This window comes from Bison bison, unplaced genomic scaffold (assembly GCF_000754665.1).
Source record: "Bison bison bison isolate TAMUID 2011002044 unplaced genomic scaffold, Bison_UMD1.0 scf7180017864472, whole genome shotgun sequence".
In the NCBI taxonomy this organism is placed as follows: Eukaryota; Metazoa; Chordata; class Mammalia; order Artiodactyla; family Bovidae; genus Bison; species Bison bison.
The window spans coordinates 13,952,363-13,979,879 of record NW_011495033.1 but is presented as its reverse complement, the minus strand read 5'-3'; the positions used below and the strand labels follow the sequence as shown (position 1 = coordinate 13,979,879).

The 27,517-nt window shown below is 37.5% G+C and overlaps 2 protein-coding genes across 3 annotated transcripts in view; one reads left to right on the top strand and one right to left on the bottom strand.

The window, feature by feature from the left end:
• The window catches only part of SKA2 (spindle and kinetochore associated complex subunit 2), a 30,103-nt gene extending 10,892 nt beyond the window's left edge, over window positions 1-19,211 (bottom strand). Inside the window, exons 1-2 of the mRNA XM_010861623.1 lie at window positions 19,113-19,211; window positions 1,915-2,001 (exon numbers count right to left, since the gene is read on the bottom strand). Of these exons, the coding sequence (XP_010859925.1) occupies window positions 1,915-2,001; window positions 19,113-19,145 (120 nt within the window). The 5' untranslated portion in view covers window positions 19,146-19,211. The remainder of the gene's footprint in view (window positions 1-1,914; window positions 2,002-19,112) is intronic.
• A 463-nt stretch (window positions 19,212-19,674) lies between these two features.
• Window positions 19,675-27,517, top strand: part of PRR11 (proline rich 11) — a 28,368-nt gene continuing 20,525 nt past the window's right edge. Inside the window, exon 1 of one of the 2 annotated variants that reach the window (XM_010861622.1) lies at window positions 19,675-19,782. Coding sequence is in view for 1 of the 2 variants with exons in the window: in XM_010861621.1 (XP_010859923.1) it covers window positions 19,903-19,933 (31 nt within the window). In the remaining variant the exon portion in view is untranslated. Of the gene's footprint in view, window positions 19,783-19,817; window positions 19,934-27,517 lie in introns of those variants that run through there. The other variant, XM_010861621.1, reaches the window with a different exon arrangement.

Sequence of the window (27,517 nt, the reverse complement as noted above, 5' to 3'; positions counted from 1 at the left end):
AAAGCTGAACACCAAAGAATTGATGTTTTTGAACTGTGGCATTGGAGAAGACTCTTGAGAGTCCCTTGGACTGCAAGATCAAACCAGTCAATCTTTAAGGAAATCAGTCCTGAATATTCATTCAAAGGACTGATTAATGCTCAAGCTGAAACTCCAGTACTGTGATCACCTGATGTGAAGAACTGACTCACTGGATAAGACCCTGATGCTGGAAAAGACAGAAGGCAGGAGGAGGAAAAGGGGACGACAGAAGATGAGGTGGTTGGATGGCATCACTGACTCTCTATGGACATGAGTTTGAGCTAGTTCCAGGAGCTGGTGATGGACAGGGAAGCCTGGCGTGCTGCAGTCCACGGGGTCACAAAGAGTCGGACATGACTGAGTGACTGAACTCACTGACTGACTTATGTATAAAATAGATAAACAACAGGATCAACTGTATAGCACAGGGAACTATACTCGATATCTTGTAATAACCTATAATGGAAAAGAATTTGAAATATATATATACACACAGACACATATTTTTGTGTGTATAACTGAATCACTTTGCTCTCTACCTGAAAAACTGTAAATCAAATATATTTCAATTTTTAAATAAAATGCTAAACCAGATATAAAAGGCCACATATTGTGTGATTCTGTTTATATGAAATGTTCAGACAGCAAATCTGTAGGACAGGAAGTAGATTAGTAGTTGCTAGAAGCTGGCCAGGGGAGGGGGAAGTGGTTGTTAATGGGGAGAAACAGCTAATAGGTATGGGTTTCTTTCTGAGGTTATGAAAATACTCAAATATTTATTGTGATGATGGCCATACAATATACTAAACTGCTAAAAATTACAATAAACTAAACATACTAAAAACCACTAAATTATCTACTTTAAAAGAGTGAATTCTTTGGTATGTGAATTATAGCTCAGTAAAGCTGTTTTTTGAAAAAAAAGTTGTAGAAGAATAAAACAACTGGAAATGTAATAAAAATGAGAGATAGAAGGTGGGAGAAAAGTGGAAGCCCCAAACGAAATGTCTTCCAGATAGTACTTGAAATACACTGACTCAGATGAGTGCTTTGGCTAATTACCTGGGGTACCACTTGACCAGAATGGGTTGATTTTCTTCAGTAAGAGAGAAAAGAGGGAAGGACAAAGTCAAGTCAATTAAGGAGGTAGAATAGTTAAAACTATACTATAGAATCCTGGCATTCCATTATTTCATGTAAGCAGTAAAAACTGAACATTCACAGTGCTTTCCCAATTTTATTTAAAATTTTATTTTAATTTGAACGTTTACACAATTCCCCCGAAATTTCAATTGTATAATTTTTTTTAAGAAACAGTAAAGTACAATATTTCTTATCTGCTACCAAGTGCTATAAGAGAAAAAAAGAGTACCATAAAGTGATAAATTAATGTTTTACATGCTAAATTAATGTTAACAGACAAGGTTTAAAAATTTCTTTATCTCTATAGGCATCTGTACATGTAGTTATAACTTTATGACTTATAAACAGTATTTCTAGTCAATCTAAACTTAGAATAAGTATATAATTTTATACAGTCTATGTATCATCATCTTCCTCAGAGAATATCATGACAGCTAGGATTTCTCCCCTCTTAGTTAACCACTGCCCTAAAAGTATCTATATTCTTTCACAATTTCAGAGGCTTCCACAGTTGTTTACACATTTAGACTCAATAATTCTTGTTTACAGTTTAAAAATAAAAGAGGAGCCACACATTTCCTTTACTATGAGTATAATCTCTCCAATATTCTGTGACCTAACTTCCAACACAAAAGGATTCTAAGAATGTAATCCTTAATAATGTAAATGTTATACTCTACTATTAGAAATACTACCAGAAAATCTTTTAATAAAATATTCTGTTAAAAAGATATTTCTTTTGCAGATTACCTTGCCTGCTGAATCAGGATAATTAGTCTTGATTTCATATTCCAGCCTGTACTGAATGTAGTCCAGATCAGAGTCAGCTTTCTGGAACTAGAGATCAGCACAGATCATTAGTTCACGAACCAAAAGACATTTCACAAAACATGATACTATAGCTGTTGTTTCTTTTCTCTTTATATTTTTAATATCATATATACTAATTTTGAAAATAGGAAAATAGGAAAGTATATTAAACTTCCATCATCTAGAATACCCATGCTCTACTAAGAACTAACAATGGCTTCAGGAATTACCACCACACTCATCAATTAGGCAGTTTTTCTACCTCTGGAAGGATATGTGGTTTCAAGTTAAAGCACAGAACAAATTTATTTTTAGGGATACTCAGGCTGTTAACACAATTTACAGCCCTATTAACCAAAGAACTATAAATACGTGCCACACAGGCCAGAACTAGAAGGCTTAAAGAGCCATAAGTTACACAAGAAAAGCTACATACAATATAATAATGGCGCAGCAGGCCAAGTAAGCACAATTTATTTAACCTGGGTACTAGCGTGGAACCTTGATCTGCAGTAAACTTCTAAGGGAGAAAAAGGGGGAAAACTGCCATAGGCTGTAAAATACATGTGTGTTCATATGGAAAAGTTGGGAAGCATATATATTATTATTAAAAGTGGTTTATCTCTGAATGTGACATAATCTACAAATTATTCTTAATTTGGGAGAATTCTACATCTTTTACAAGATCTTAAAGCATGTACTGCCTTGAATTTATCAGGGAAACAACCATGGTCCTTTGAGTTTACTCTGAAAGGTAAAACGTGATTTCCTCAGGGAAGGTCTCCCATTTCTAGCCCACAGCTGAGGAGACTGCTTTAGGGACACAGTTCAGACCTGTCTGTCAGCTTAAGCTCTGGACTAAAGATTGATTCTTGAAAATGTAAAGCCTTAATGGGAAGGGTAAAACCAACAAAAAGTAGTTCTTAGATCTAATGAGAAGTGCTATACAGATATTTTTATTATACAAAAAGTAAACCAAGAGTTCTACTTTGGAATGTAGAATAAGAAAAAAAGGTTCTCAGAAGTTAAAATGCTTCTCAAGTCAGAAGCTGTCATTATTGAACAAAGTTCAGAAAGAGATAAACTAAATCTTCCATCACTAATAATTTCTCATCATTGGCCTAAATTTGATCAGAAAACTTCAATTAATAACATTCAATTTTTACAACCAAAAACTTTTAGAGTAGAAATAGAAGGGAAAAAAGTCAGTTTTTGTTTTAAAAAAATTTCCCAGGAATCAGTCTGATTTGCATCTCTAACATCAAGGAGTTGCTGAATCAGAAAAACAAATGTATTAGTTCTTTGCTGCTGCTGCTGCTGCTAAGTCACATCAGTTGTGTCCGACTGTGCGACCCCATAGACGGCAGCCCATCAGGCTTCCCCGTTCCTGGGATTCTCCAGGCAAGAACACTGGAGTGGGTTGCCATTTCCTTCTCCAGTTCTTTGTCTAAAAAGTATTTAAAATGTTTTCCAAAAGTGGAGGCATTTCATTTGTCTTATATACTTGTTACATAAGCTGCCATGATTAAATCTATCAATAATTAGACTTCTTTAAGCATACTATTACTATATATGTATTAATATATGTATATATGTAAAGAAATTCCTGTTGGTATAATTTCCCATATTAAAATATGCTCAAGAATTAACTTTTCCTTCACATGTGGATGGAGAGTAGGGAGAGGAAGTGGGAGGAAGACAAATCAATTAAGCAAAGGCTCTAAGCACTGAAGACCTGATTTAATTGCTGGAATAGACCATAATTCTGTAGCTTTATGTGTAATTTGAGGTCTTATACAACATTCTAAAGCATAACTTTAAATAAAAGATTTTAAAACTAATGTTTTAAACTAACCTAATAGTTACTACAAAATTCTTAGGATTATGGGATTCGTTACTCCATCCAGGGGTACCTTAAAATAGAATCTCTATTCTAGGAGCCCTTAACCTGATATTCTTAAGCCTATATGTTTTTAAACTTGATAGTTTAGCTCTGCTTAAATTTAACTGACATAATCCCATAGTCCATTTTACAAAGTCTTCTCCTCAAGACAGTGGTTTCAGCTATGGCTTCATATAATGCCTGCAGGTCCACAAGGTACTAAAAACCACCGAATAGTACTTTAAAGAAGTGTTCCTTCTCTTAAGTAATTTATATTTTAATAAGATACCAAAGAGTATGCTTCCAATCAACAGCATGATGGAGCCAGCTAAATTTTTAGGAATTCTTGTAAGCCCATTGTTAAACAAGAGCATCACTAAAAATTAAATTATTAAATGTACAATTAAATTATTGAAAAAAAATACATACACAAAACCCCAAATTTCCTAGTTTTACTAATTTTACTCATCTATGCTCTTGAGCCCTATCATATCTATACAGTAGGAATATATCACATGCTACTACTGCATGTCTTTCCAGCTCCATTTTCTGTGACATCCTGCTGGTAACCTGAAATCAGATAGGGTGGAAAAATACACAACAGGAAAGCTGGCAAATGCTAAAATTCAGGACTTCCCACTTTCACACAACTGCTGCATTTATATGTACATCACTGCTTCCAAAAAGTCTTTAAAATTTTCTTCCATTTCCCCTTTAAGTAATATGCCCATACTTTTATTTGGAAAATATTTCAGAGAACAAACAGAATTTTAAACAGATTTTTAAAGACAGGGGGTGCAGGGAATAGGGGGTCATTGTTTAACATATGCAGAGTTTGTTTAGCAATGATGAAGCTCTGGAGATGGGCGGTGGCGATGGTTGCACAATGAGAATGTACATAGGCTGCTGAGTTCTATTTTGAGTCCACATTTTAAGTGGTTAAAATGGTAAATTTTATGTTATATGTATTTAACCACAATTTAAAACCTTTTGTTTTGGTTTTTGGTCGCGCCTTATGGCATGTAGATGTGGGGTCTTCCTAGACCAGGGATAGAACCAGTGCTCCCTGCAGTGGCAGCGTGGACCTTCACCACTGGACTGCCAGCTAAGTCCAAAACCTCTTTTTAAAATATAGGAGAAACAACGGTTTGAGTAGAATGTTACCCTCCTTGAAGAACTGAAGAGAATATTTTGTGATAATACCTAGGGGAAGTATTTACTTATTAGCAAGTCAGTGGACTATTGCTTGTGAAGTGAAAGTCGCTCAGTCGTGTCCCACTCTTTGCAATCCCATACAGTCCATGGAATTCTCTAGGCCAGTATACTGGAGTGGGTAGCCTTTCCCTTCTCCAGGGGATCTTCCCAACCCAGGGATCAAACCCAGGTCTCCTGCATTGCAGGCAGATTTTTTACCAGCTAAGCCACAACGAAAGCCCAGGGTATAGATTAAACAGGGACAAAAAAGGAAAAAGGATGTCAATGCAATGTTGAGAAACAGAGAAACAGTGAAGATTCTCTCATCTGAACCCTTCATTTTATAAACAAAGAAGACAGTCTAAGTGACTTCCCTCTACTTCTATTTTCATTACTCTTGTTTTTATGTAGTTAGACCAAAGTTATATATGACATCAAAGCCAAAGAGAATCACACAGATGGGGGGAAAACCAACATTAAATGGAAAGTTGGTTTTTTTTTGTTTTAAATCTGCACTTAGTCCATTAAAAAATTCTCTCTGAATACAACCTGCTAGTACGGTACTGAAAAAAAGAAAATAAGAGGATTGAGATACGTGGCAGAAATTCTAGCCCTGGTCTCACTAACAGTTATGTGGCCTCCAGTATCTTCTGTCTCTCTGAGTCTCTCCTATTAAATGAGTTGGAAATCTACTCCCTTCCAACAATAAAATTCTATTATTTCATTATACTACAATAAAACAAGGTTTAATTTATCAAAATGTTAAAATTAAGAAAAGTGTTTCTTCTAATATATAAAAATTTGACATTTGAGTTTCAGATTTTAATGTCTGTATTAAAAACTAGCTTCTACTATTTTATTCCTAAACGAAAATGACTGTTGCTTCCGTTTCAGCTACATTGTTTCTGCAACATGCCCATTGTTCTTCCCAAACACCAAAACCCTATAAGCAATATTGCACTACTCAGAGCTATTTACACAGCAGAGACAATATCGATAGGGTTCTAGGATCTGGTAATAAACAGGGAAATTTTCAGTTACACTGTAGGAAATTTACTAACCAATTATGACAGCCTCCGAAACTCATTAGTGTCTCATTAATAGAACAAAATGATATTGCTGAACTTCATTCACAACCCTCCTCAGTTATAGATTAGCTTCTGGGAAGCCTTGAAAAACAGCGTAGTTGCTATTTAATTAGTTTTAGCTATCTGTCTTATTTTTAGACATATTAGAATATTTAAAATAAAACGTGAATTTTTTTTAAAGCCCAAGACATTCATATTTCATATTCACAGTTTTCCTCTAACTCAGTAATAAAAATAAATGGGAAAAGTTTTATATTAATCCCAAAAGTGGTAAATAAAAATAGGCAATTTAGCTAGGAAAAGTCCATGGAAATCAATGTTAAAGCCCCAAAGACAACCAAATTACATCCTGACAATTGGATATCCTTGGAAACAGACTGTGGTTGTACAGAAGAAACCATACGAATAAGTAAAAGAACAATTTAGGAAATAATTTAGAGTTTTAAAGAGCATGCCCCGTATTTCACAAGTATATAACATTCTGTAGTACTGGTTTTTATATCCAGCTTAAGGCTTTAGATAAAAGGCACACTATATTACATACCACTAAAATATTTCACAGCAGGATACAACTGCAGTACAGTTTAAAAAATATTTCCTCTTTACAAGCAACCCACAGATTCCCACTGCCACAATAATGCTCCCTTTCAGAAGGACCAGCTCCAAACACATCCTCTTGTGAGAAAGCCTGTCTCAACAGTATCAAAACACAGGAAAACGAAGGTTCTTGCCTTCGTTGGTAAGAGGAGTTGGTAGAGGTATATTCTGGACTCAGTAGCTGAGCTTAGAAATACATTTTCCTTAGACACGTTTTAAGGGAGAATTAGCTATCTTAATACTCCTAGATCCAGGTTAGCTGTATTATCAACCAAAGAATCTACTTAAAGCATGCCTTTCCTTACATTCTCCTCTCTCCAATAAATTTAGAAACACCTTTATCTACTTTCATTTTTCTTTTCATGGTTAAGGCTTCTCGTTTCATGTCATATATTACAATCATTTGTTTGCATGGTAGTATCCCCATTTTGATTTCAAGTCTCTTGCTGACAAGACCCTTGTCTTTCCACTTTTATATCCTGAGTTTCTAACATACAGACTAATGTTCAATGACAAAAGGGAACAGATTAAAGTTCACTCACTTGAAAGAATAGCCTGGGAATCCAACCACCCTCTAAAGCCTGTTTTAAGAAGAAATATTTCAAGCTCTTAGCAAGTTGAGGGCCACTTCTAATGTCTACATAATCACAATTGTTTTGTTGTATATTTCTGCTAGAGAGCTATTATCCAGTCTCTTCCAGACAGAACAAACACATGTCTATGCTTGTCTGAAACAGAGAAGCAGCAATAGCAATATGCACAAGCACCCAGTTACAGACATGTTGTTTCAGGCAAATAACAATATCAAGGCAGAAGAAAGCGTGAAGTTTCAGGCGCATCAGTTCCTATTCTGCAGGTTTTTATGGGACAATTATGACGGTAGTACACATAAGGCTGATTTTATCAGTTAAAGTATTCTATTGAATTTTTTTTAAGTTTTCAGAATCTTAGGTTATTTATGTTAACTGTGCTATGGACATATACTGGACTACAAGGAACAGATTTTCATAATATATAGAATGAACCTGGTTTAGAAAAAACAGTTAAAAATACACCTACAACAGAAGCTAGAATATACAACAGTCTTTTTCTTAAATTATTTATTGTTTGGATGTGGTGGGTCTTTTGTTGCTGTACTCGGGCTTTCTCTAGTTGAGGCAAGTGGGGACTACCCTTCCTTGCAGGGTGCTGGCTTCTCATTGCGGTGGCTTCTCTTGCTGCAGAGCCCAGGCTCTAGGCACACAGGCTTCGGTAGTTGTAGCACGTGGGCTCAGAAGTTGTGGCACACGGGCTTAGCTGCTCCTCGGGATGCGGAATCTTCCCAGACCAGGGCTCAAACCCAAGTCCCCTGTGGATTCTTAAACCACAGGATCACCAAGGAAGCCCCTACAACACAGTCTTAATTGTCATGGAATTGTTGGGTCTTTCTCTCCTTTTGCATACCTGTCTTCTAATTAAATTACAATGAATATGTATTACACGTATAATAACTATTTTTTTAAGTGTAACAGCTCAGTGGTAAAGGATCCGCCTGCCATGGCAGAAGCCGTAGGGTTGGATCCCTGGATTAGGAAGATCTCCGGGAGAAGACAGTGGCAACCCACTCCAGTATTCTTGCCTGGAGAATCCCGTGGACAGAGGAGCTGGCTTAGAGTCCTTGCAGACACAAAGAGTTGGACACGATGGAGTGACTAAACATGCACGCACTCACATTCTGCATACTGTCACTCTTCACTTAAAGATCATTAGTTTCTCAGTGCCTGTGAAATTACTTTCAACTCTTAGTATGATTCTTCACAAAAAATTAACATTCTCTCCATATGTACATGTATAACTGATTCACTTTGCTGTACAGGGGAAACTAACGCAACACTGTAAATCAATAAATACTCCAATAAAATTTTTAAAAATTTAAATTTTCTCACTGAAACTTCATATTTTACACCGCAGCCACACTGAATTTCACTGCTTTTTTTTTTTTTTTTGGTTAATTTATGTTTTTCAATCATTTTATGTTGTTTTACTTTGGCTGCTCTGGGTCTGCCTTGTGGAACAAGGGTTCTAGAGCTTGGGAGCTTCTCTGGTTGCTGTGGGCAGAATGCCTTAGTTGTCCTGCAGCATGTAGGATCTCAGTTCCCTGACCAGGGATGGAACCTGCGTCTCCTGCATTGGAAGGCAGATTCTTAACCACTGGTCTACCTGGAAGTTGCCTTACTGTTATTTTTAAAAATCATTACTCTCTAGCAGCACCTGGTAAATAGCATGCTCTTCAGTTCAGTTCAGTTGCTCAGTCGTGTCTGACTCTTTGCGACCCCATGGACTGCAGCACACCAGGCTTCCCTCTCCATCACCAATTCCTGGAGCTTACTCAAACTCATGTCCATCGAGTCGGTGATGTCTTAAATACATATTTATATGTAATATATAGAGAATAATATTGTGTAATGGGGTATAATATTGTTTTATATGTATATATCAAATATTCATGATATACTGTCTTCAGAGTATAAAGTCAGAATGTCATCAAATATGACAAAACAGGTACATTGCTAAATTGCAGACCACAATTAGAATAATGTAAATACCTACAGCAAAAACTTAGTATAATCTTGAGGGAATACATCTTTGGTAGCAATTTTTACACAATCTGTATAAAAGGATGCAAGATTAATGATGTCTCATCATTTAATGTCAAATCATTTGAACCTCTGAATAGCAGATATCCCGTGATCTTATTGGGGCAAGGTTCTATAAATCCCCACTTGATATTTGGCAATTTTATGGATCTGTCTACATTATTCTGGTGAGATGAAGCTCCTTGAAGGATCCATAGCCTAAAGAAAAATAAATGAATAACTGTCACTGTAAAAATGTAGCTTGTCTTAGTGTCAACGATAAGGCAACAAAGTAGATTGCCAACTAAACGGAACCTGTGAACTCCTAAAGATTGGGGCCGAGGGGCTGAGTGCAGTATGTATGTTAAGTTCCAAGAGATAATCTGCTTTTTTTTTTTAATTAAAAATATGCTAAGCATATTGCCTGAACACATAAAAAGCAAGATAACTATCCCTTCCTTTTCTTTTTAACTTTGATTTACAAACTCTTCTTGAAAACTTTTATCGTTAAGTATAGCTGATTTACAATGTTATGGTAGTTTCAGGTATACAGCAAAGTGAATCAGTTATACATATATTCACTTTATTTTTAGATTATTTTCCCATCTAGGCCATTACAAAGTATTGAGTAGAGTTCCCCCTGCTATACAGCAAATTCTTATTAGTTATCTATTTTATATATTATAGTGTGTATATGACAATCCCAATCTCTCAGTTTATCGCTTCCCTCTACCCTATCCCCTGGTAACCGTAAGTTTGTCATCTACATCTGTGATGACTTCTAGTAAATTGTAGTCGTAAATTGTCCCTTCCCCAGGGAATAAAACAAAGGTTAAATCTGGATTTCTGAAAGTTTTCATGACAAATATGCTTTTATATAAGAGAGGAATCTCTTTTGAAGTTATCTTCTACCTCCTCCCACTCACCCAATACAAATATATTTGTCTGTATTATCTATGTACTGGGCTAAAAGACTGTAGAAGACAGAGATTATATTTGTTCAGACACAGCATCTTGTGCTTCTTGCTTCATGCAGATTTTTTGTGATTTATGTCTCTCCTGATGGCTCATATATTAACCTTTGCTTAGCACAGTTCCTCATACACAGTAGATATAAGAAGTCATAACTGGTAATTATTTGACCAATAAATATGATAATCTAATGTACTCTGTTCATAACTGTATGAAAATGCATTCTGAAAGGGTGTTTGATACATAAAATACAAGACACTCAGTTAAACCTGAATCTCAGATAAACAATAAAAAAAATTTTCTAAGTACATCCCATGCAATATCTGGACATAACTATACTAAAAAATTTCCTATTGCCTATTTGAAATTCAAATTTAACGGGGCATCTTTTCTTTTTTCTTTGGCCAGACAGCTTGTAGGATTTCAGTTTTCAACCAGAGATTGAATCCAGGACCTTACACAGAATCTTTTTTTTTTTTTTTAATTGAAGGATAATTGCTTTACAGAATTTTGTTGTTTTCTGTCAAACCGCAACATGAATCAACCATAGGTATACAAATATCCCCTCCCTTTTGAACTTCCCTCCCATCTCCCTCCCCATCCCACCCCTCTAGGTTGATACAGAGCTCCTGTTTGAGTTTCCTGAGCCATACAGCAAATTCCCGTTGGCTATCTATTTTCCATACAGTAATATGTTTCCATGTTACTCTTTCCATGCATCTCACCCTCTCCTCCCCTCTCCCTGCGTCCATAAGTCTATTCTCTATGTCTGTTTCTCCTTTGCTGCCCTGCAAATAAATTCTTCAGTATCATTTTTCTAGATTCCGTATATATGTTAGAATACAATATTTATCTTTCTCTTTCTGACTTACTTCACTCTGTATAATAGGTTCTAGGTTCATCCACTTCATTAGAACTGACTCAAATGCATTCCTTTTTATGGCTGAGTAATACTCCATTGTGTATATGTACCACTTCTTTATCCATTCATCTGTCGATGGGCATCTAGGTTTCTTCCATGTTCTAGCTACTGTAAACAGTGCTGCAATGAACAATGGGATACATGTGTCTCTTAATTTTGGTTTCCTCAGGGTATATGCCTAGGAGTGGGATTGCTGGGTCATTATGGTGCTTTTATTCCTAGTTTTTTAAGGAATCTCCATGCCGTCTTCCATAGCAGCTGTATCAATTTACATTCCCACCAACAGTGCAAGAGCGTTCCCTTTTGTCCAACCCTCTCTAGCATTTATTGTTTGTAGACTTTTGGATGTTGACCATTCTGACCTTTGTGAGGTAATATCTCATCGTAGTTTTGATTTGCATTTCTCTAATAATGAGCGATGTTGAGTATAGATTCTGTGTGGCTTTGGAGAAATGTCTGTTTCCCAGTTTTTGACTGGGTTGTTTGTTTTTCTGGTATTGAGTTGTATAAGCTGCTTATATATTTCAGAAATTAATCCTTTGTCAGTTATTTCATTTGGAGAGCACGGAATCTTAACCACTGGCCCACCAGGAATTCCCAGACAATTTATATTTTCATTTACTAAGCCTGACAACCCTAAATTGAGGTATCCCTAAATGTCATCAAGCTCAGGACCAGAAAGAGAAACTTGCACAGCACCATCCCTTTACATGCTTTATCCTTGGTTACTCATTAAGGTCAAACACAATGTTTCTTTTACTCATGAGATAATATTAACACACAGCTAGACTACACTGCAGAAGGGAATGGCACCCCACTCCAGTGTTCTCACCTGGAGAATCCCATGGATGGAGGAGCCTGGTAGGCTACAGTCCATGGGGTCGCTAAGAGTCGGACACGACTGAGCGACTTCACTTTCACTTTTCACTTTCCTGCATTGGAGAAGGAAATGGCAACCCACTCCAGTGTTCTTGCCTGGAGAATCCCAGGGACGGGGGAGCCTGCTGGGCTGCTGTCCGTGGGGTCGCACAGAGTCGGACACGACTGAAGCAACTTGGCAGCAGCAGCAGACTACACTGCTAAAAATGGATGAGACAACATGCTAGCAAAAGAATATAGTAAGTTTTAAAATTCAAATGGCAGCCTAGATTAAAGCAACACACTTCAAAACTGTGGAACCTGAAACTCAGTGGCTTAAAAACAACTATAATTTATTCTCATGAATCTGCCGCTTGACTTGGGTTCAGGAGCTCTAGGCTGGGCTGAGTTGATGACTCTCTTCCTGACTGTAGTTCTGTGAGTTGCCTGGTAAGATTTCACTCCAGGTCACACATCCTCCTTGAACAGGCCTTATAAATAAATAGGGCAATAAAGACTACAGAACACAAAAATCAATATATAATGATTTGGTCAGAAGTCACTAAATTTCCCTCTAATTTACCCAAAACCAGAGACGTTTATATGGAAAATTTTTTAAAATTAAGGAACATAGGTTCATGATTACTACAGAACATGAATATTTATAATAATTTTAGATGTTTAGGAATGTTATAGAGTATGGTGAAGGTTTTCAACGTAATAGCTAGAATTTATTTTACTGGTTCTTCATCTCAACCCTCTTGCTCCCCATTTCAACCATCTCAACACTACTGAACCACGGGCAGCTTCCCCCCATGTGGGTAGCACCTGTGGACTTGAACACGCACTGTTTCCTTTGCCTGGAACATTTCCTGTTTCCTTCGCTGGCTAATCCCTACTCACCCTTCCAGTCTCAGATTATATCTTACCTCTAACAAGAAGCCTTCCCCAGGTTAGGTGCCTCTTTCCAATGTACCTCCCGGAACTAGAACTACTGAGCCCATGTGCTGCGACTCCTGTAGCCCACACCCCTATGCTCCACAACTGTGAGAAGCCGCCACGTGCGGCAAGAGAGAAAGCTCATGCAAAGCAATGGAGACCAGTACAGTCAATAATAAATAGACAAATAAAAATTTGGAAAAATGAGAACAAAACAATGAACCAAGGACTTTTAAAATGCTATACATTAAGATAAATTAGAAGTATAACCTTCTGAAATTAATTAAGAATAAATTTTATCTAGGATATTCTTTTTAAAAAATATTTCTTTATTCATTTGGCTGCACCAGGTCTTAGTCGCAAGGCATAGACTCATCAATCTTTGTTGCGGTATATAGTATCTTTAATTTCAGCATGTGGGATTTAGTTCCCTGACCAGGGATCAAACTCAGACCCACTGCATTGAGAGTGCAGAATCGTTGCCTCTGGATCACCAGGGAAGTCCGTATCTGGGATATTCTTAATGATGAATCTTTGCTTATGTTTGACTAACAAAGTTTTTTGTTTGTTTTAAAACTTTTACTTTGCTCCAAGGAAGAAGAAAAGTTTTCAAATTAGCAGTTTTGTCTTTTAGTCCCTCCCCAGGTAATATCTTTCATTATTAAAATATACAAAATTCTGGGACTTCCCTGGAGGTCCACTGGTTAAGACTCTGCACTTGCACTGCAGGGGGCACAGGTTCAGTCCCACATGCCAGGCAGCATAAGACAAACAAACAAAACACAAACTTCTACCCGCTGCTCTAAGAGCGCACTAGTGAATAGCAGGAAATTAAAACCAAAGAAGAGGAAAACGGCTACACTTGAAGCCAGGTAAGGTAATTCAGAAAGAGATTTTATAAATAAAATTTAGAATTAAGTGGTTTTATGTGAGCAATCGTGTTCTTCATCCCCTACAAATAATGTCCTTGTATTCATCCCTATCATCTCAGGTATCTTTCTTTCCTGTTATCTATTCTCCTAGCCATCTTTTAAGGATATTTGCTTAACACCTTAATTTTTTTCTGAAATTCAATGTATTTACAACACACATTATATAATTACTGTTCTTGTTCTACTTTTAAGATACAGAACACCAAGAGAAATCACACTAGGCTATAAAAGAAATTAAGTAAGACCTGTATCAGAAGGGTATCAGAAGAATGTTCATGTATCAGAAGACTCAATATTGTTAAGACAGTGAGAAAGCAAATAGATAAAATTAAAGGACTTTTGTATTAATACAAAGACAAAACTCAATTTAAAAGTAGGCAAAAGATTTTAACATATATTCACTAAAGATATACCAACTTCAAATAAGCACATGAAAAGATGTTCAACATCATTAACCATTAAGGAAACACAAATTAGGACTATGATGAGATACCACTACACACTTACTAGAATGGCTAAAATGAAGGCTGACAATATTAACTAAATCTTGGTGAGGATTTGGAGAAACTAGAACCCTAAGACAGAGCTTTGAAAAAGATTTTAGCAGTTTCTTATAAGATCATACTTTTATGATGCTACCCAACAGAAACAAAAACATTATGTCCATAAAAGACTTGAATTATAATGTTTAAACAACTTTATTCATAATAGACAAAATCTGGAAATAACATCACGGGCATAATCTGGTGAACAGATAAATAATTTCTGATATTCTAAACAACAGAATGCTACTCATCAATAAAAATGGTGCAACTACTAATACATACATACAATATGGGTGAATCTTAAAAGCATCATGCTAAGTGCAAAAAGCCAGACACAAAAGACTTGAAGCTTTGTGTATATAATTTCATTTTTATGAACTTCTAGGAAAGGCAAAACTGGAGATTGGTGGTTGCCAGAGAGTTTGGGAGGAGGTTTATTGCAAAGGGTTATAAGAGTAATTTTTATGGCATATCATAACTGTGGCAGTAGTTACATGACTATACATGTGTCAAAACTCATCAAACTGTACAACTAGAACTGTTGAGTTTTACTCTATGTAAATTATATCTCAAACTGATTACGAAAACAGAAGTGATGGATTCACATTTTATTGTATCTCACAATTACAAAAAGAACCTTAAAACATGCATTCTAAAGTTTTAAACTCAAGCATTTACTACTAAACAATACACAAAATTAACACCAATTAAGATGAGGCAGGTTACCAGAGGAAATATACAACAGAGATTGTTTTCATCACTTACTAATTCATCTTCAAACTCAATAAAACCTGAGAGTAGGCAGAACCTATCCAAATCTATAACAGAAAGAATCAAATAACAAAGTACTACGTGTTTAGACAAGTCATAATGACGTTAGCTATAAAATGTGTTCTCTCGATGTGGTTCATAATGCATTACAGTGGTGAATTTTTAATTATTTGAAAACTTATTTTTTCAAATTATTACTTTCTAAAACATATACTCTTGGTAATATAGTTTTAAGCAACACAGGTTACAGTAAATTACTCACAGACACTGAAGATGTAAGGCAAGAATCAAAATTCTGGTGTATGTTCTGCTTTCAGATGCTTTGACAATACTATTGCACTGCTAGCTGTAAAGTACAGTAGTGCAATAAAGTCAGAGCATTCGTTAGCAGTAATAGGTAGGAAAGACATAAAAGCATCCTGCATCAGTTGAAGCTTCAGCGTGAGAAGAATACAAAGAAGGGTTGCCACTTTGGACAGAAGACATCCAAACCCTAAGAATATTTATATCAATGTCAAAAAAAAAAAAAAGACTAGGCTTTAAATATCAAGGTGGTATTTTTTTTACGACTAACCTATGATTAATACTCAAACTGAACCATGCGCAGATATAGAAAGGGATTTTGTAAATAAATCATAAGCTGTATAAGTTACTAACATGGGTGTTGCTAATACCTTAGAACCGGTATTAACAGAACAGCTTATAATTACTACTAAGGCAAAGTTGTGAAAATATTTCTGTTCTGCTGAGAAGTGTTGGTTAGTGCCCCCATAGCAACTGACTGATGAACTGCCACACAAAACAGTAAGATTACCAAAGAAAACAAATGAAAAGTAAATTGTTTCCCAATTTCTATAAACCCAATCTATCTCTCTGGAATCTAAACTACAATACAAAAAGCATTTGCCTATCTCAAGAATTTACAGACTTTCAGGAAATCAATGTCATAAACATGATACTGTTAGCACTACTTAACTGAATGCTATGAAAGGGGATTTTAAAATTTCAGTTAACCCCTAAAACATCTTAAATATAAGATTTCCTTCAAGCTGAGAAAAATCAAAGAGAAAATAATAATGGGAGGAGAAGACTCTTGAGATTTAAGAATCAGATTTCCTTGTATTCTAGCCAATTAACATCCTAACCTTTTAAATGGTAAGAAACCATTCAGATGTCCACCCAGAAATAGAATAATACCATAGTATCATAATACCTTTTGTGCATAATCACTAGCCTTATCACAAAAGAAGGACACTAGACAAATAACACTAAAGCAAAAAGTGAAGGGAAGAAAGTTAGAGAACAAAGATTACCCTACAATGAGCTTATTCCTCCATTAATAATGAGGATTGATGCAAAACACTTTCCATTATTTTTAACCAACCTTCCCTTAAGTGATCCAGGTCATCTACTTGGTTGGATTGAGCCTAAGAAATGAACATAAATTCAGGACAGCTGGAACATGAGTGTCTTGACCTCAAATCCTAGGTCACATTATCTCAGATATTAGAGTATTTCAACTCTGCTAGCCAAGCTTCAGGCTTTTAAAACAGTATTTAAAAATAAATGTTTAATTTTCTGAATCAGGAGTTAAAACCCTGGGGGGGGGGGGGGCGGCGGAGATGAGGATATTTATCTCAAAAATTAAATACTTTTTTTTCAAACTTAGATATATGTATTCTATTTCATTTATTAAATATTCAACATTGATTCCTCAACAAATCCATTATAAAACCAAAAATCAGAGGATTACACAGGAAATCATTTACCTTTGGAATCTTAGAAAATAAACCATTCACAGATAAAACATTTTTTTCTAAAAGCACATGGCAAATCTAAATATGAGCTATCATATTTTATACTACCCAATCAGTACAAAACAATAATAATACAACTATAACAGTTCAAATACAATTTTTAAACAATTTTGTTTCCGTGATTATGGAAACAAAGAATTTGAACAGCAAAAAAAGTTATGACTCAGTTAAAAGGGATTCAAGAAGACTTGCTTTCTTCTCTTTCTCTCATAAAAAGAACTGTAAAAAACTACATCATTCAAACATCTAAAAGTTTAAATTAAGAGTCTGGCTATCTCATAGTTTTCTAAAACCTATTTTTTTCAAGATGTACACATCATTGTTTTCCCCTTAAAATAATGTGTTCAATCTAAACCATGTCCTGTGAGACTATTGACTCTAATGCAAAGTCAGAAAAGACTTCATTGGTACCTCAAAATTAAAAGCCAACTTGAAGGGGAAAAAAAACTGTTAAAAGCACAATTAGTATCATTTAGCTCCTTACAATTAGGCAGAAATATCCATCTGGAGGAGGAAAAAACCAGGATTTTTTTTAAAAGACCGTTAACAATAAGAATTAACAAACTTTTAACTAAAAGTTCATTTATTACAGATTTGGAAAGCTGCATTACATTCTACCTTCTTTGCTGCCAGTTCTCGCCTTCCCAATTTCCACACCCACCCAAAAAAAATCAGAAGCAACTGAAAGCAAATGAAAGTTGGTTTTGTATTAATATATTAGAGGCACTTCAATTCATTATTACATCAGAAGAAAACGATAATAAGATCTATCAAGGTCAAGGTCTCGCATTTTCTGGAGGTGGGAATGGGGGTGAGGATGGTACAGTTTTTCTTCAAAGACCACTACATGTTTTGGATATTAAGGAGATCCAAGGTTGAGCTTGGGGAGGGTAGCACAGGTACAAACGATACTTTAGGATAACGCCAGGGAATGGCAGGGAGAAGAGGAGCGGATTGTGATGGAGATTTTGGCTTTTTTACTTAACCTTGTTATTTTTAACAACAAAAAACGAACAGGAGATCAATCAACGATGGGTGCGTCCTGCAAATTCCACATTTTAAAGGAAACCAGCCCAATCCGAACACTCGTAATGCAGTGGGGGGTGTGGGGGGCGGGGGGTAGACAGAACAAGGGAACTAAGGAAAAAGCGCGGGCGATCAAGCCACTAGTCAACTAACGGGAGAGAGAGCATAAAGAGGACAAGTGAGGGAAGGATCCAAAAGAAAAAACTAGGACAAGCCCTCCAGTTTGGCGCCCTCGAACAAGCCTAGCAGCAGCGGGAGTCCTTTCCAATTATTCGCCCCCGCCCCCTACATTCACAATGAATGAAGCTAGGCAACTCCAGAGCACCGGTGCAATCCACATCCCAATCCCGCCCGCGTTCCAGCAAAGGAGCTCGTGGTTCAGATTCCCAAGGCTCACACCTCTCCCCCACCGAAGGGCCAAACTGGTCTAGGAGCTTCTTCAGCCGCCAAGTTGTGCACGCGAGTAGAGCATCCTTTCTCAGACTTGTTCAGCCTGCTTCGGGCTGAATGTGAACGCTTCAGCCCTAAAGAGATTTCTCTCCGCCCCTCTCGGTGTATTTCCCACCCCACCCTCTATCCCCGCTTTCTCGGACGGTGAAAGACCTCTCCCCTTCTAGGGGCGTTTAGAGACCATTTCTGTCAGGTCTTTTCGGTGGAAATACAGAGAACGCTGTTTGCATCAACCACAGCTCCTCGAAGGGCGCAAAGCTGAGAGCAAGAAACAAGGAATTCCAAAGGCCCCGCACCCTCAGCATCTCCCGCCATTTCCCTCACGAGTTTCCCGGATGTAACCCCTTCCCTCGCGGCGGTTAAAAAGAGACCAGGCGGCGGCGACTCCCTTTGGTGCAGGAGGAGGGAGCTCGAGCCCTAGTCCAGCCTCCTCCGCCCAGGGTTTCCGGCGACTCCAAATCGCGTTCCAACTTGGAGGCCATCGGGGAAAAAATAAACGACCCAGTAGATCTCCTTCACTTCACACTCACCATCAGTTCCAGCTTATCGACCTCCGCCTCCATGTTGAATAGTTGACATTCCTCAGACCGCGGCGGCGCTTAAGCCGCATACCGTACCAGCACTGAGGGTCCCTATTGGACAGCTGTCATTCAACGTCTCGTTCTCATTGGTCCCTCTGCGTCACCTGCGCCCGCCTATTGGAGGCTTGGAAACGCCCCTCCGCATGAAACACCTTTTCCTGTTGGGCAAGGACACAAAACGCCGCAGGAGGATTGGCTCCTGCACCTTTTTTTCCCCATTGGCTGCGGCCGTATCTCGGCGTTTAATTTCACAGCGAGGGTTCTGCAGAGGAGAGCTTGCGATTGGTGCAGTCGGAAGAAGAGCCAACCAATTACACAAAAGCTTCCACAAACAGCAAAGGGGACGTGACACGCCTTTCCTCTGACTTCCCCTCCTCTTCGCTCCCGCCTTCTCCTTATTCATACAAGAAGCGCCTCATTCCTGATTGGCCCGAGCTTCCTGCTGCTTCAGCCAATCACAAGCCAGACTGTGCTCCCGGCACTACACAGAGAGCGAATTGTGGAAAGACCAAGGCTACGATTGGTCCCTCCGCGATAAGGTTTTAATTTTGAATTTTCCTTTATGGCAAGGGAGAGGCCTCTGACGTGACTCCATCGTATCCCCGGACTCTTAAGACTAGTAAGTGCAGGGTTATCTTCCTACGTTACCTGGGCTCGCTTCTCCTGCAGCTAGGTCTGTTGCTGCTGGCGTTCGTAACGGTTTGCAGAGGTGGGAACTTTGGCTGGACTCAGAGAGGAGATGAATCGGAAAAGAGGAGGGTTAAGGATGGGTAAGAAGTGCTCCACCTGACTCGGCTCTAATCAGAGTTATATTTAATTAACGCTTGCAAAACTATGTTTTGGAGCAAAGTATCCGCCTTCCTTTAGCACATTCCTGTGCATGTATTTGCTGCTCAAAATGTGGTTCGCGGACCAACTGCTTGTGCATCACTTGGGTTCTTATTTAAAATGCAGATTATCTGGCTCCACCCAGACCTACTGAATCAGAATATACATTTTAACAAGACCTCCGATTCCTATGCACTTTGAGAAAGTACATTTTTTGACAAGGAGTAATACGGTGTTCCTCGATATAGTCTTAATATCGCCCTATGTTCTGTGAGAGTATCGGCTTTAAAAGTGTGACCTGTTTTCTATGTGCTTAGTACTGTGCTGGGCTAAGCTTTAGGGAGCCGCAGCCTCTTTAGAAAAACAAGACTGGAGCTAACAAATAGCAATGCTGCACAACATAAATAAGCAAGTACCAAAAATAGCCCTGTGGCTTCTCAAGAGGAATCAATTGAACTGATAATGGAAAGTGATTGACTAAAAGTTGTTTGTGGGAATGTAAACACATTTTTCCTTTAAAATGTGTTTTAGTAAGATGTTAAAGAAACGCAATTGTCATTTTTAAACCGAACGAAGGGCTCCTGTGTCTGCAGCGCACAAAGCCAAAAGGCTCCTGTGTCTGCAGAGCAGAAAGCCAAACTGTGACTGGGAGAGTTTGCCGCAAAGTAAGGTTTTTATTATAGGAAGCCAAGCATGGAAGTGGGAGACAAGTCTCAGATTCACTCCAACTTGGTCTCTGAGTTCTGGGTTTTTAAGGGGAAGAACAAAGGAGCTGAGATTAATCATCTTAATTGTCTGCAGTCTAGGGGTCTTGAATCCAGTGGTCTGTGGTCCCTGGGGTCTGTATCAATATAATCGGTAAAAGTCATTTTACCCTGGAAGGTAATTCAGAACAGCAGATGAACAGTGGTGTTTATCTAAAAGTTGTGCCTCAAGGAACCTGACTTTCATTACTTATTGTTGGGCTAGACCAAAAGAGAAACAAGAAAAAGAACAAAAAACCAGGCATTCGTTTTCATTATAAATTAGACATAGGACTTTATTTCAATTTCCATTGCTGCCATGCTTTAAAAGTACCCCCAGACCAAAAGCATTTTTTTGTATCACAGGGTGGAGTTTTAGTAGCAGTGCCTGCTCTTGTGGCGGAGAAGGCAATGGCAACCCACTCCAGTACTCTTGCCTGGAAAATCCCAGGGTTAGCGGAGCCTGGTGGGCTGGAGTCTGTGGGATCGCACAGAGTCGTACACGACTGAAGCGACTTTCTAGCAGCCTTAGCAGCTCTTGTGGAAGAGTGTAATTCTCTCTCTACTATTGATTCCATCTTTGTACTGGAAATACTTTTGGACCCATCCTTTAACCATATGAAGGTGGTATGATTTGAAGAACTAAAAAACTCCTTCACCAAGAGATTTTTCAGAATTGTATTAAAGTGTATTCTTAATCAAAATAGAAAACACTTGCTAGATAGCACATAGCAGGATTTCTTCCATTCATTTATTGAATGCAACATTACTTAATGCCTGCTATACTTTAAATCCCGAGGAAAGAGATGAATAAAATTTATCCTACCCTTGAAATATCTCACAGTCCAGTGGGGTGACAAACGTGTAAGCAAAAACTACAGTGTTATGTAATAAATGTCATAATAAGGGTGTGTAAAAAGGAGTGCTATGGAGGCACAAAAGAGATGATGTAAACATCCAGTAAACATTCCATAAGGACAGGAAATGTTGGTCTTCCTCACAATTGTATCCCCTACCTACCACAGGACCTAGTGGATCATAAACAGTCATATATCATGCACCTAGATACACCAACTGTTATTTTTCTGTATAGGGGTGTGTGTGTAATATATAAAAATTACATAAATTATGTATAAATACATGGTTAGATGGGGCTTCCCAGGTGGCACTAATGGTGAAGAAGCCGCCTGCCAATGCGGGAGACATAAGAGAAGCAGGTTTGATCCCTGGGTCAGGAAGATCTGGAGGAGGGCATGGCAACCCACTCCAGTGTTACTGCCTGCAGAATCCCATGGACAGAGAAGCCTGGCAGGCTACGGTTCATAGGGTCGAAAAGAGTTGGACACAACTGAAGCAGCTTGGCACACGTGCACGTGGTTATATATATGTATTATATAGCATACATTATACATTACACATATACCCCTATAAAGAGAAATAGCTAGCCAATAACAATTGGTGAATCTATGTGAGTGATATGAATGTTAATTATGCTGTTCTTATAAATTTTCTCAAGGTTTGAAATTTTTCAAAGTTGAGAGTAGAGGAGGGCTTCCCAGGTGGCTCAGTAGTAAAGAATCCACCTGCCAATGTAGGAGACACAGGTTCAATCTCTAATTGGGAAGAACCCACATGCCAAGGAGCAACTGAATCCGTGCACCACAACTATTGAGCCTGTGCTCTAGAGCCCGGGAGCAGCAACTACTGAGCCCACGTGCTGTAGCCACTGAAGCCCATGTGCCTAGAACCTGTGCTCTGCAACAAGAGAAGCCACCACAATGAGACGCCCTCACACTCAACTCAAAAGTAGCCCCTGCTCTCTGTAACTAGAGAAAAGCCTATGCAACAACAAAGACCCAGTACAAGCAAAAAAAAAAGAGTAGGGGAAAATAGACTATATCAAAAGACAAAAACAAGGGAGAGCCCAGGGAATAGTGACGTCAACTGAAGACAGAAGACAGAAAGGGGAGTGATGATAAGGAGAAGGGACAGGATGACTTAGAGAAATATTTCTGATTCTTGTATATGAATACTTTTTTAATATAGTCTATTCTATAATGGAATATTCTTATTTCTTCACTTTTTTTTTTATTATGTTGTGGTACAGGCTTTTTTTTTTAATTGACCCTAAATTCTTTTCAAAGCAAAGTAAGTAAAATGGAAGTGTATTTTTCAATTTAAAAAAATAAGAAAAATGCTTTGAGTCATCATGAAAGAATGAGTTTCTATCTAGTGTTAGCAGTTGGAATCGCACCTAATCTATCAAAAAGAATTTGTAAGTCTCATTACCCTTTTGGAAAAGGGACAGTACATGTCTCATCTAGATTGCTATATACTCTGTTAATTGAACAGTTATCCTCTACAGAGTATCTAAAGCTTTTAATAAAGCAATGATAGTAAAAGAAACCTTAGCTTGCTCAATCCTCTGTCCTAATTGAGGTGAGAATTCATTATCTTTTAATTTTGGAAAAGCTATGATGATTTTTTTATACAGTTAATCTAGAAAATATCTCAGACTGGATCTCTCTATCCTGACAGATAAGACATAGTCTTTTAATTCTCTACTTGTGTCAATTACTATATTTAATTATAAGGCTATTAGATAGTAATAATGACCCAGGGCCCAGGACACACACATACAGAAGAGATAAGAGAAAATATTATTTCACTCCTAGATTTTTTTTTCATCAAAAAATAATTTCCCAAATGATATACATTGGAATATGTAGAATTCTTTAGAGATCTGAATGCATAGGCACTGGAACAACCACCAGGAAATGGCTAGAAAGAGATGACCCACTCTCAGAAGGGTGCTGTTTTTCCAGCTAATAGTATATGCCAAAGGTTAACTGTCCAATACTACTTCAAGGCTTATTAGAAAGAAATACACAAACAAGAAATAGTAGTCCTCTGAGTCCTCTGTCTATAATCTTGGTTCCCATTTGCCCAAAGGCAACATTATCCACTTTTGTGATTGTTTTCTGGTGTTTACCTCCATGTTTCTAAGTAATATGTTTATAATATTGTACTGTTTCTTTTTCCCCTCAAAGTTAAACTCTGTATAAATTTAGAGAACTGCTAATTTCTACTTTCTTCTGTCTTCCCAATATACCTGTGTCATAATTTTTGGCTGTCATTTGTGTCAAGAGTGTTCTGCTTATGTGTTCCTCTAAGAGTTTTATAGTATCCTATGTCATAATTTTTAATTAAATACTCAATGTTTATACTATAAAATATTGTGTAACAGCTGATCATTACATGTTAACTATGATTTCATTTATTTTCTTATACAACTTTTTCCTAGACATTGTTTATATATTTATTTTTTTAAGCACTTCTCAGTAACCTGGCCAAACTTTACAGAAAAATAATAAACTCCACTCAAAATATTCAAATGCACTAGGTAATTTATCTATTTCCTTTTTTTTTTCCCTGCTGAAGCCCTCTGTTACACTTGCTTATTTTACTAGGTCTTATGAGCTAAGAATGGTTTTTACAATTTGTAGTAGGTGGGAAAAAAATCAAAAGAAGAATAATACTTTGTGACATATGAAAACTCTATGAAATTCAAATTTCAATAGCCATAAATAACATTTATTGGATTACAGCCACAGTCATTGTCCATGGCTGTTTTGACGCAGAGTTGAGTGGTTGTAGCAGAGATCAGACGCCTTGTAAAGCCTAAAATATTTATTATCTAGCCCTTCACAGGAAAGGTTCGCTGACCCCTGCCCTGGGCCCACTACAAAACTGTCTTCCAAGGACTTATGGTCACCATTATCCTGGAAATTCCCATTATTATCTCACTTCTGTTCTCACACTTGACTGAAATTTTGGCCAGGTATGGGATTGTAAACATTCTCCGTCAGAATTGCAGGGTGGCTGTTAACTCTGATGTCATTCTATTCTCAGTCCTCTGTATCTAGGCTGCGTTACCTCTGGAAGCTTTTAGAATATCCTCTTTGCTTCTGGTGTTCTAAATGATGGCATGCCTCAATGTGCATCTTTGTTCAAATTATGCTGAATAATTTCAGTATAATTTCAATCTGGAAATTCAAGTTCTTTAGTTCTGGGGAATATTTTTGTATTGTTTATTTGATAAAATTCTCTCCATTTTTTTCTGTTCTCATCTAAAACTTTAATCTTCAAACTGTTCTGTTACATTTTTTAAATTTCTACTATTTTTAATTTTAAAAACTTTCTTTTCCTTTTTCAAGAATGCAAGATCTCGAATTTTTTTTGGCCTTGATCCTTTTTTAAATTTATTTTTAATTGATTGATGATTGCTTTACAATACTGGTTTGATATCTGTCATGTATCAACATGAATTAGCCATAGGTGTACATGTGTCCCTTCCCTCTAGGTTGTTACAGAGCTCCAGTTTCAGTTCCCTGAGTCATACAGCAAATTTCCTTTGGCTGTGTATTTTACATATGTTAGTATATATGCTTCCATACTACTCTCTCCATTCATCTCACCCTCTCCTTCCTTTCCCCCATCCTTATCCATATCGGTTTCTGAAGTTTTTTTATTTTTTTTTCAAGTTTTATTCTACTTTCTACATTCTTTCCATTTCCCTCTCTGTTTATTTTGGTCTCTATTCTTCATATTTAAGACTCATCCTAAAATGATTGATGATCTTGGCTATTATATGTCAAAGGAAGACACAAAAAAGATAGTTGGTTGGCAGCTCAAAGTAGCGGATGTGGATATTGTCAAGCTAAAGCCAGTTTCCCTGGAGAGAATCTAGTCTCCTCCAGGAGGAGTGAGAAGTGTGGGGTTTTGAGGCCAGGAATTAAATTTGGGTGGCTTGTATTTGGGTAGCTGAGCTGAGGAAGGGAATTGAGTGTCTCACTTTTCAGTTCAGGACCATCCCCTGTCTTCTGAATAGTGACATAGACATGACCCTGCTATGCCTAGTGACCCAAATTCAGCAACTCTAACTTCTCCAGAGAATAGACCTGTCCATAAAATGAAAACCAGGACACTGCCTGGCTGCATGGACTGGAGGGAAGATGTCAAAGGCCTATCCAGTCGTTAAGATTTTCAATTAATCCAATTAAGCCGATCCAAACCTTCAAAGGGACTTGGTGCTTTCATGTCTGAAACTTCTGGGATTTGTCTTGCTTCCTGTTGGCTTCTCTACCATCCAGTCAAGCCTCAGCTTTCCTCTGTTCTGCCAAGTCAGTTACCACTGTTCCATTTTCCAGGATTCAGTTCACATGTATCATCTATTATAGTGTCTGTTCCTATTCTTTGTCCTATGAGTTTATGCCTTTTTTATTCCTTTACTGTCTTTTTCATGATGTTTCAGAAGGGAGTACACCTTTTCTTATAAATTTTATATAGCCAATTGATTCTCACAAAATGCTATTATTGATTTTTTTTATAGACTTCATTTGTAACCAACCTATGGTTGCAATCTATGAACAAGCTTAGTCCTGATATGAATCTTGGTTAATATTTTCATTTACTCTGTGAAGTAAGACAAATGTGAAACACAAAGATTTATGTTGGAACTTCATTTCAGTAAGCAATTTCTGATAAATAATCATTTTCAAATACTGGAGTAATACTCCTCAATTTTTCCTCTGTTCAAGATGTAATGACTACAGACAAGATATACTCTTAAGTTTAATCTGCCCTATTAACATTTTTTATCACTTTTTTTACTCATTTATTTATTTATTGGCCATGTTGCACAGCGTATGGGATCTTAGTTCCCTGACCTGGTGTCAAACCCATACCCTCTGCGTTGGAACACAGTCTTAAACACTGGACTGCCAGGGAAGTCCTCATCACTTTCTCAAAAGTGAACAAAAATAATAAATCAAGCCCTAATTTGTAGGGGTTTGTGTTTGTTTGTTTGTTTGTTTTTGACCCTGAAGCTTGAGGGATCTTAGTTCCCCTACCAGGTATCAAAGCCATGCTCCCTACAGTGGAAATGTGGAATCCTAACCACTGGGCTGCCAGGGGATTCCCAAATTTGTAGTGTTTTATAATAGGGATTCCCTGGTGACTCAGATGGTAAAGCATCTGCCTGTCAATGCAGGAGATGGATGTTTGATCCCTGGGTTGGGAAGATCCCTTGGAGAAGGAAATGGCAACCCACTCCAGTACTCTTGCGTAGAAAATTCCAAGGATGGAGGAGCCTGGTGGGCTACGGTCCATAGGGTTGCAAAGAGTCGGACATGAATGAGTGACTTCACTTCCCTTTTTATAATAGCCATGCTATAAATTCTCCCATCATGGCCAGTTTTTAAGTTTCCAGTGTGAAGTCCTTGAATGTGGCATTGGGAGGAAATGAGCAGTAATATATCTAAAGCATTTTCACTATATAGAGAAAATAAGGTAAAAACTTTAAGAGCATACATACTAGTAAAACCTTTAGGAATGCTGAGTTTTGTATACTTATAAATACCTTTTAAAATCTAAATTACCTAAAATCTAAATTTAATTATAGGTTTATATAATTTACATGGTAGATTTAACAACTGGCTCACAGACTTCCTAAAAATGTAACAGTAAGTACCAATCCCAGCACATCATTAAAGCACAGCTTGAGGTAGAGAGTCAATCCACCAAGTTTAACCAGAATGTCCAGCTCCGTTTAAAGTCTGTTTTCATAACTGAGGGATTGGTGAATATAGGAAAAAGGGAAGCAGGAGGCCAGTTCTCTTTGTCAGTCTGATCCCTAACAAAAGACGTCAAGGCAAGAGAGGGAACAGCAACAGAGGAGGAGGGCTGTGAAGGAGCTGCTGAAAGACAGCGAGGGGAGGTTAC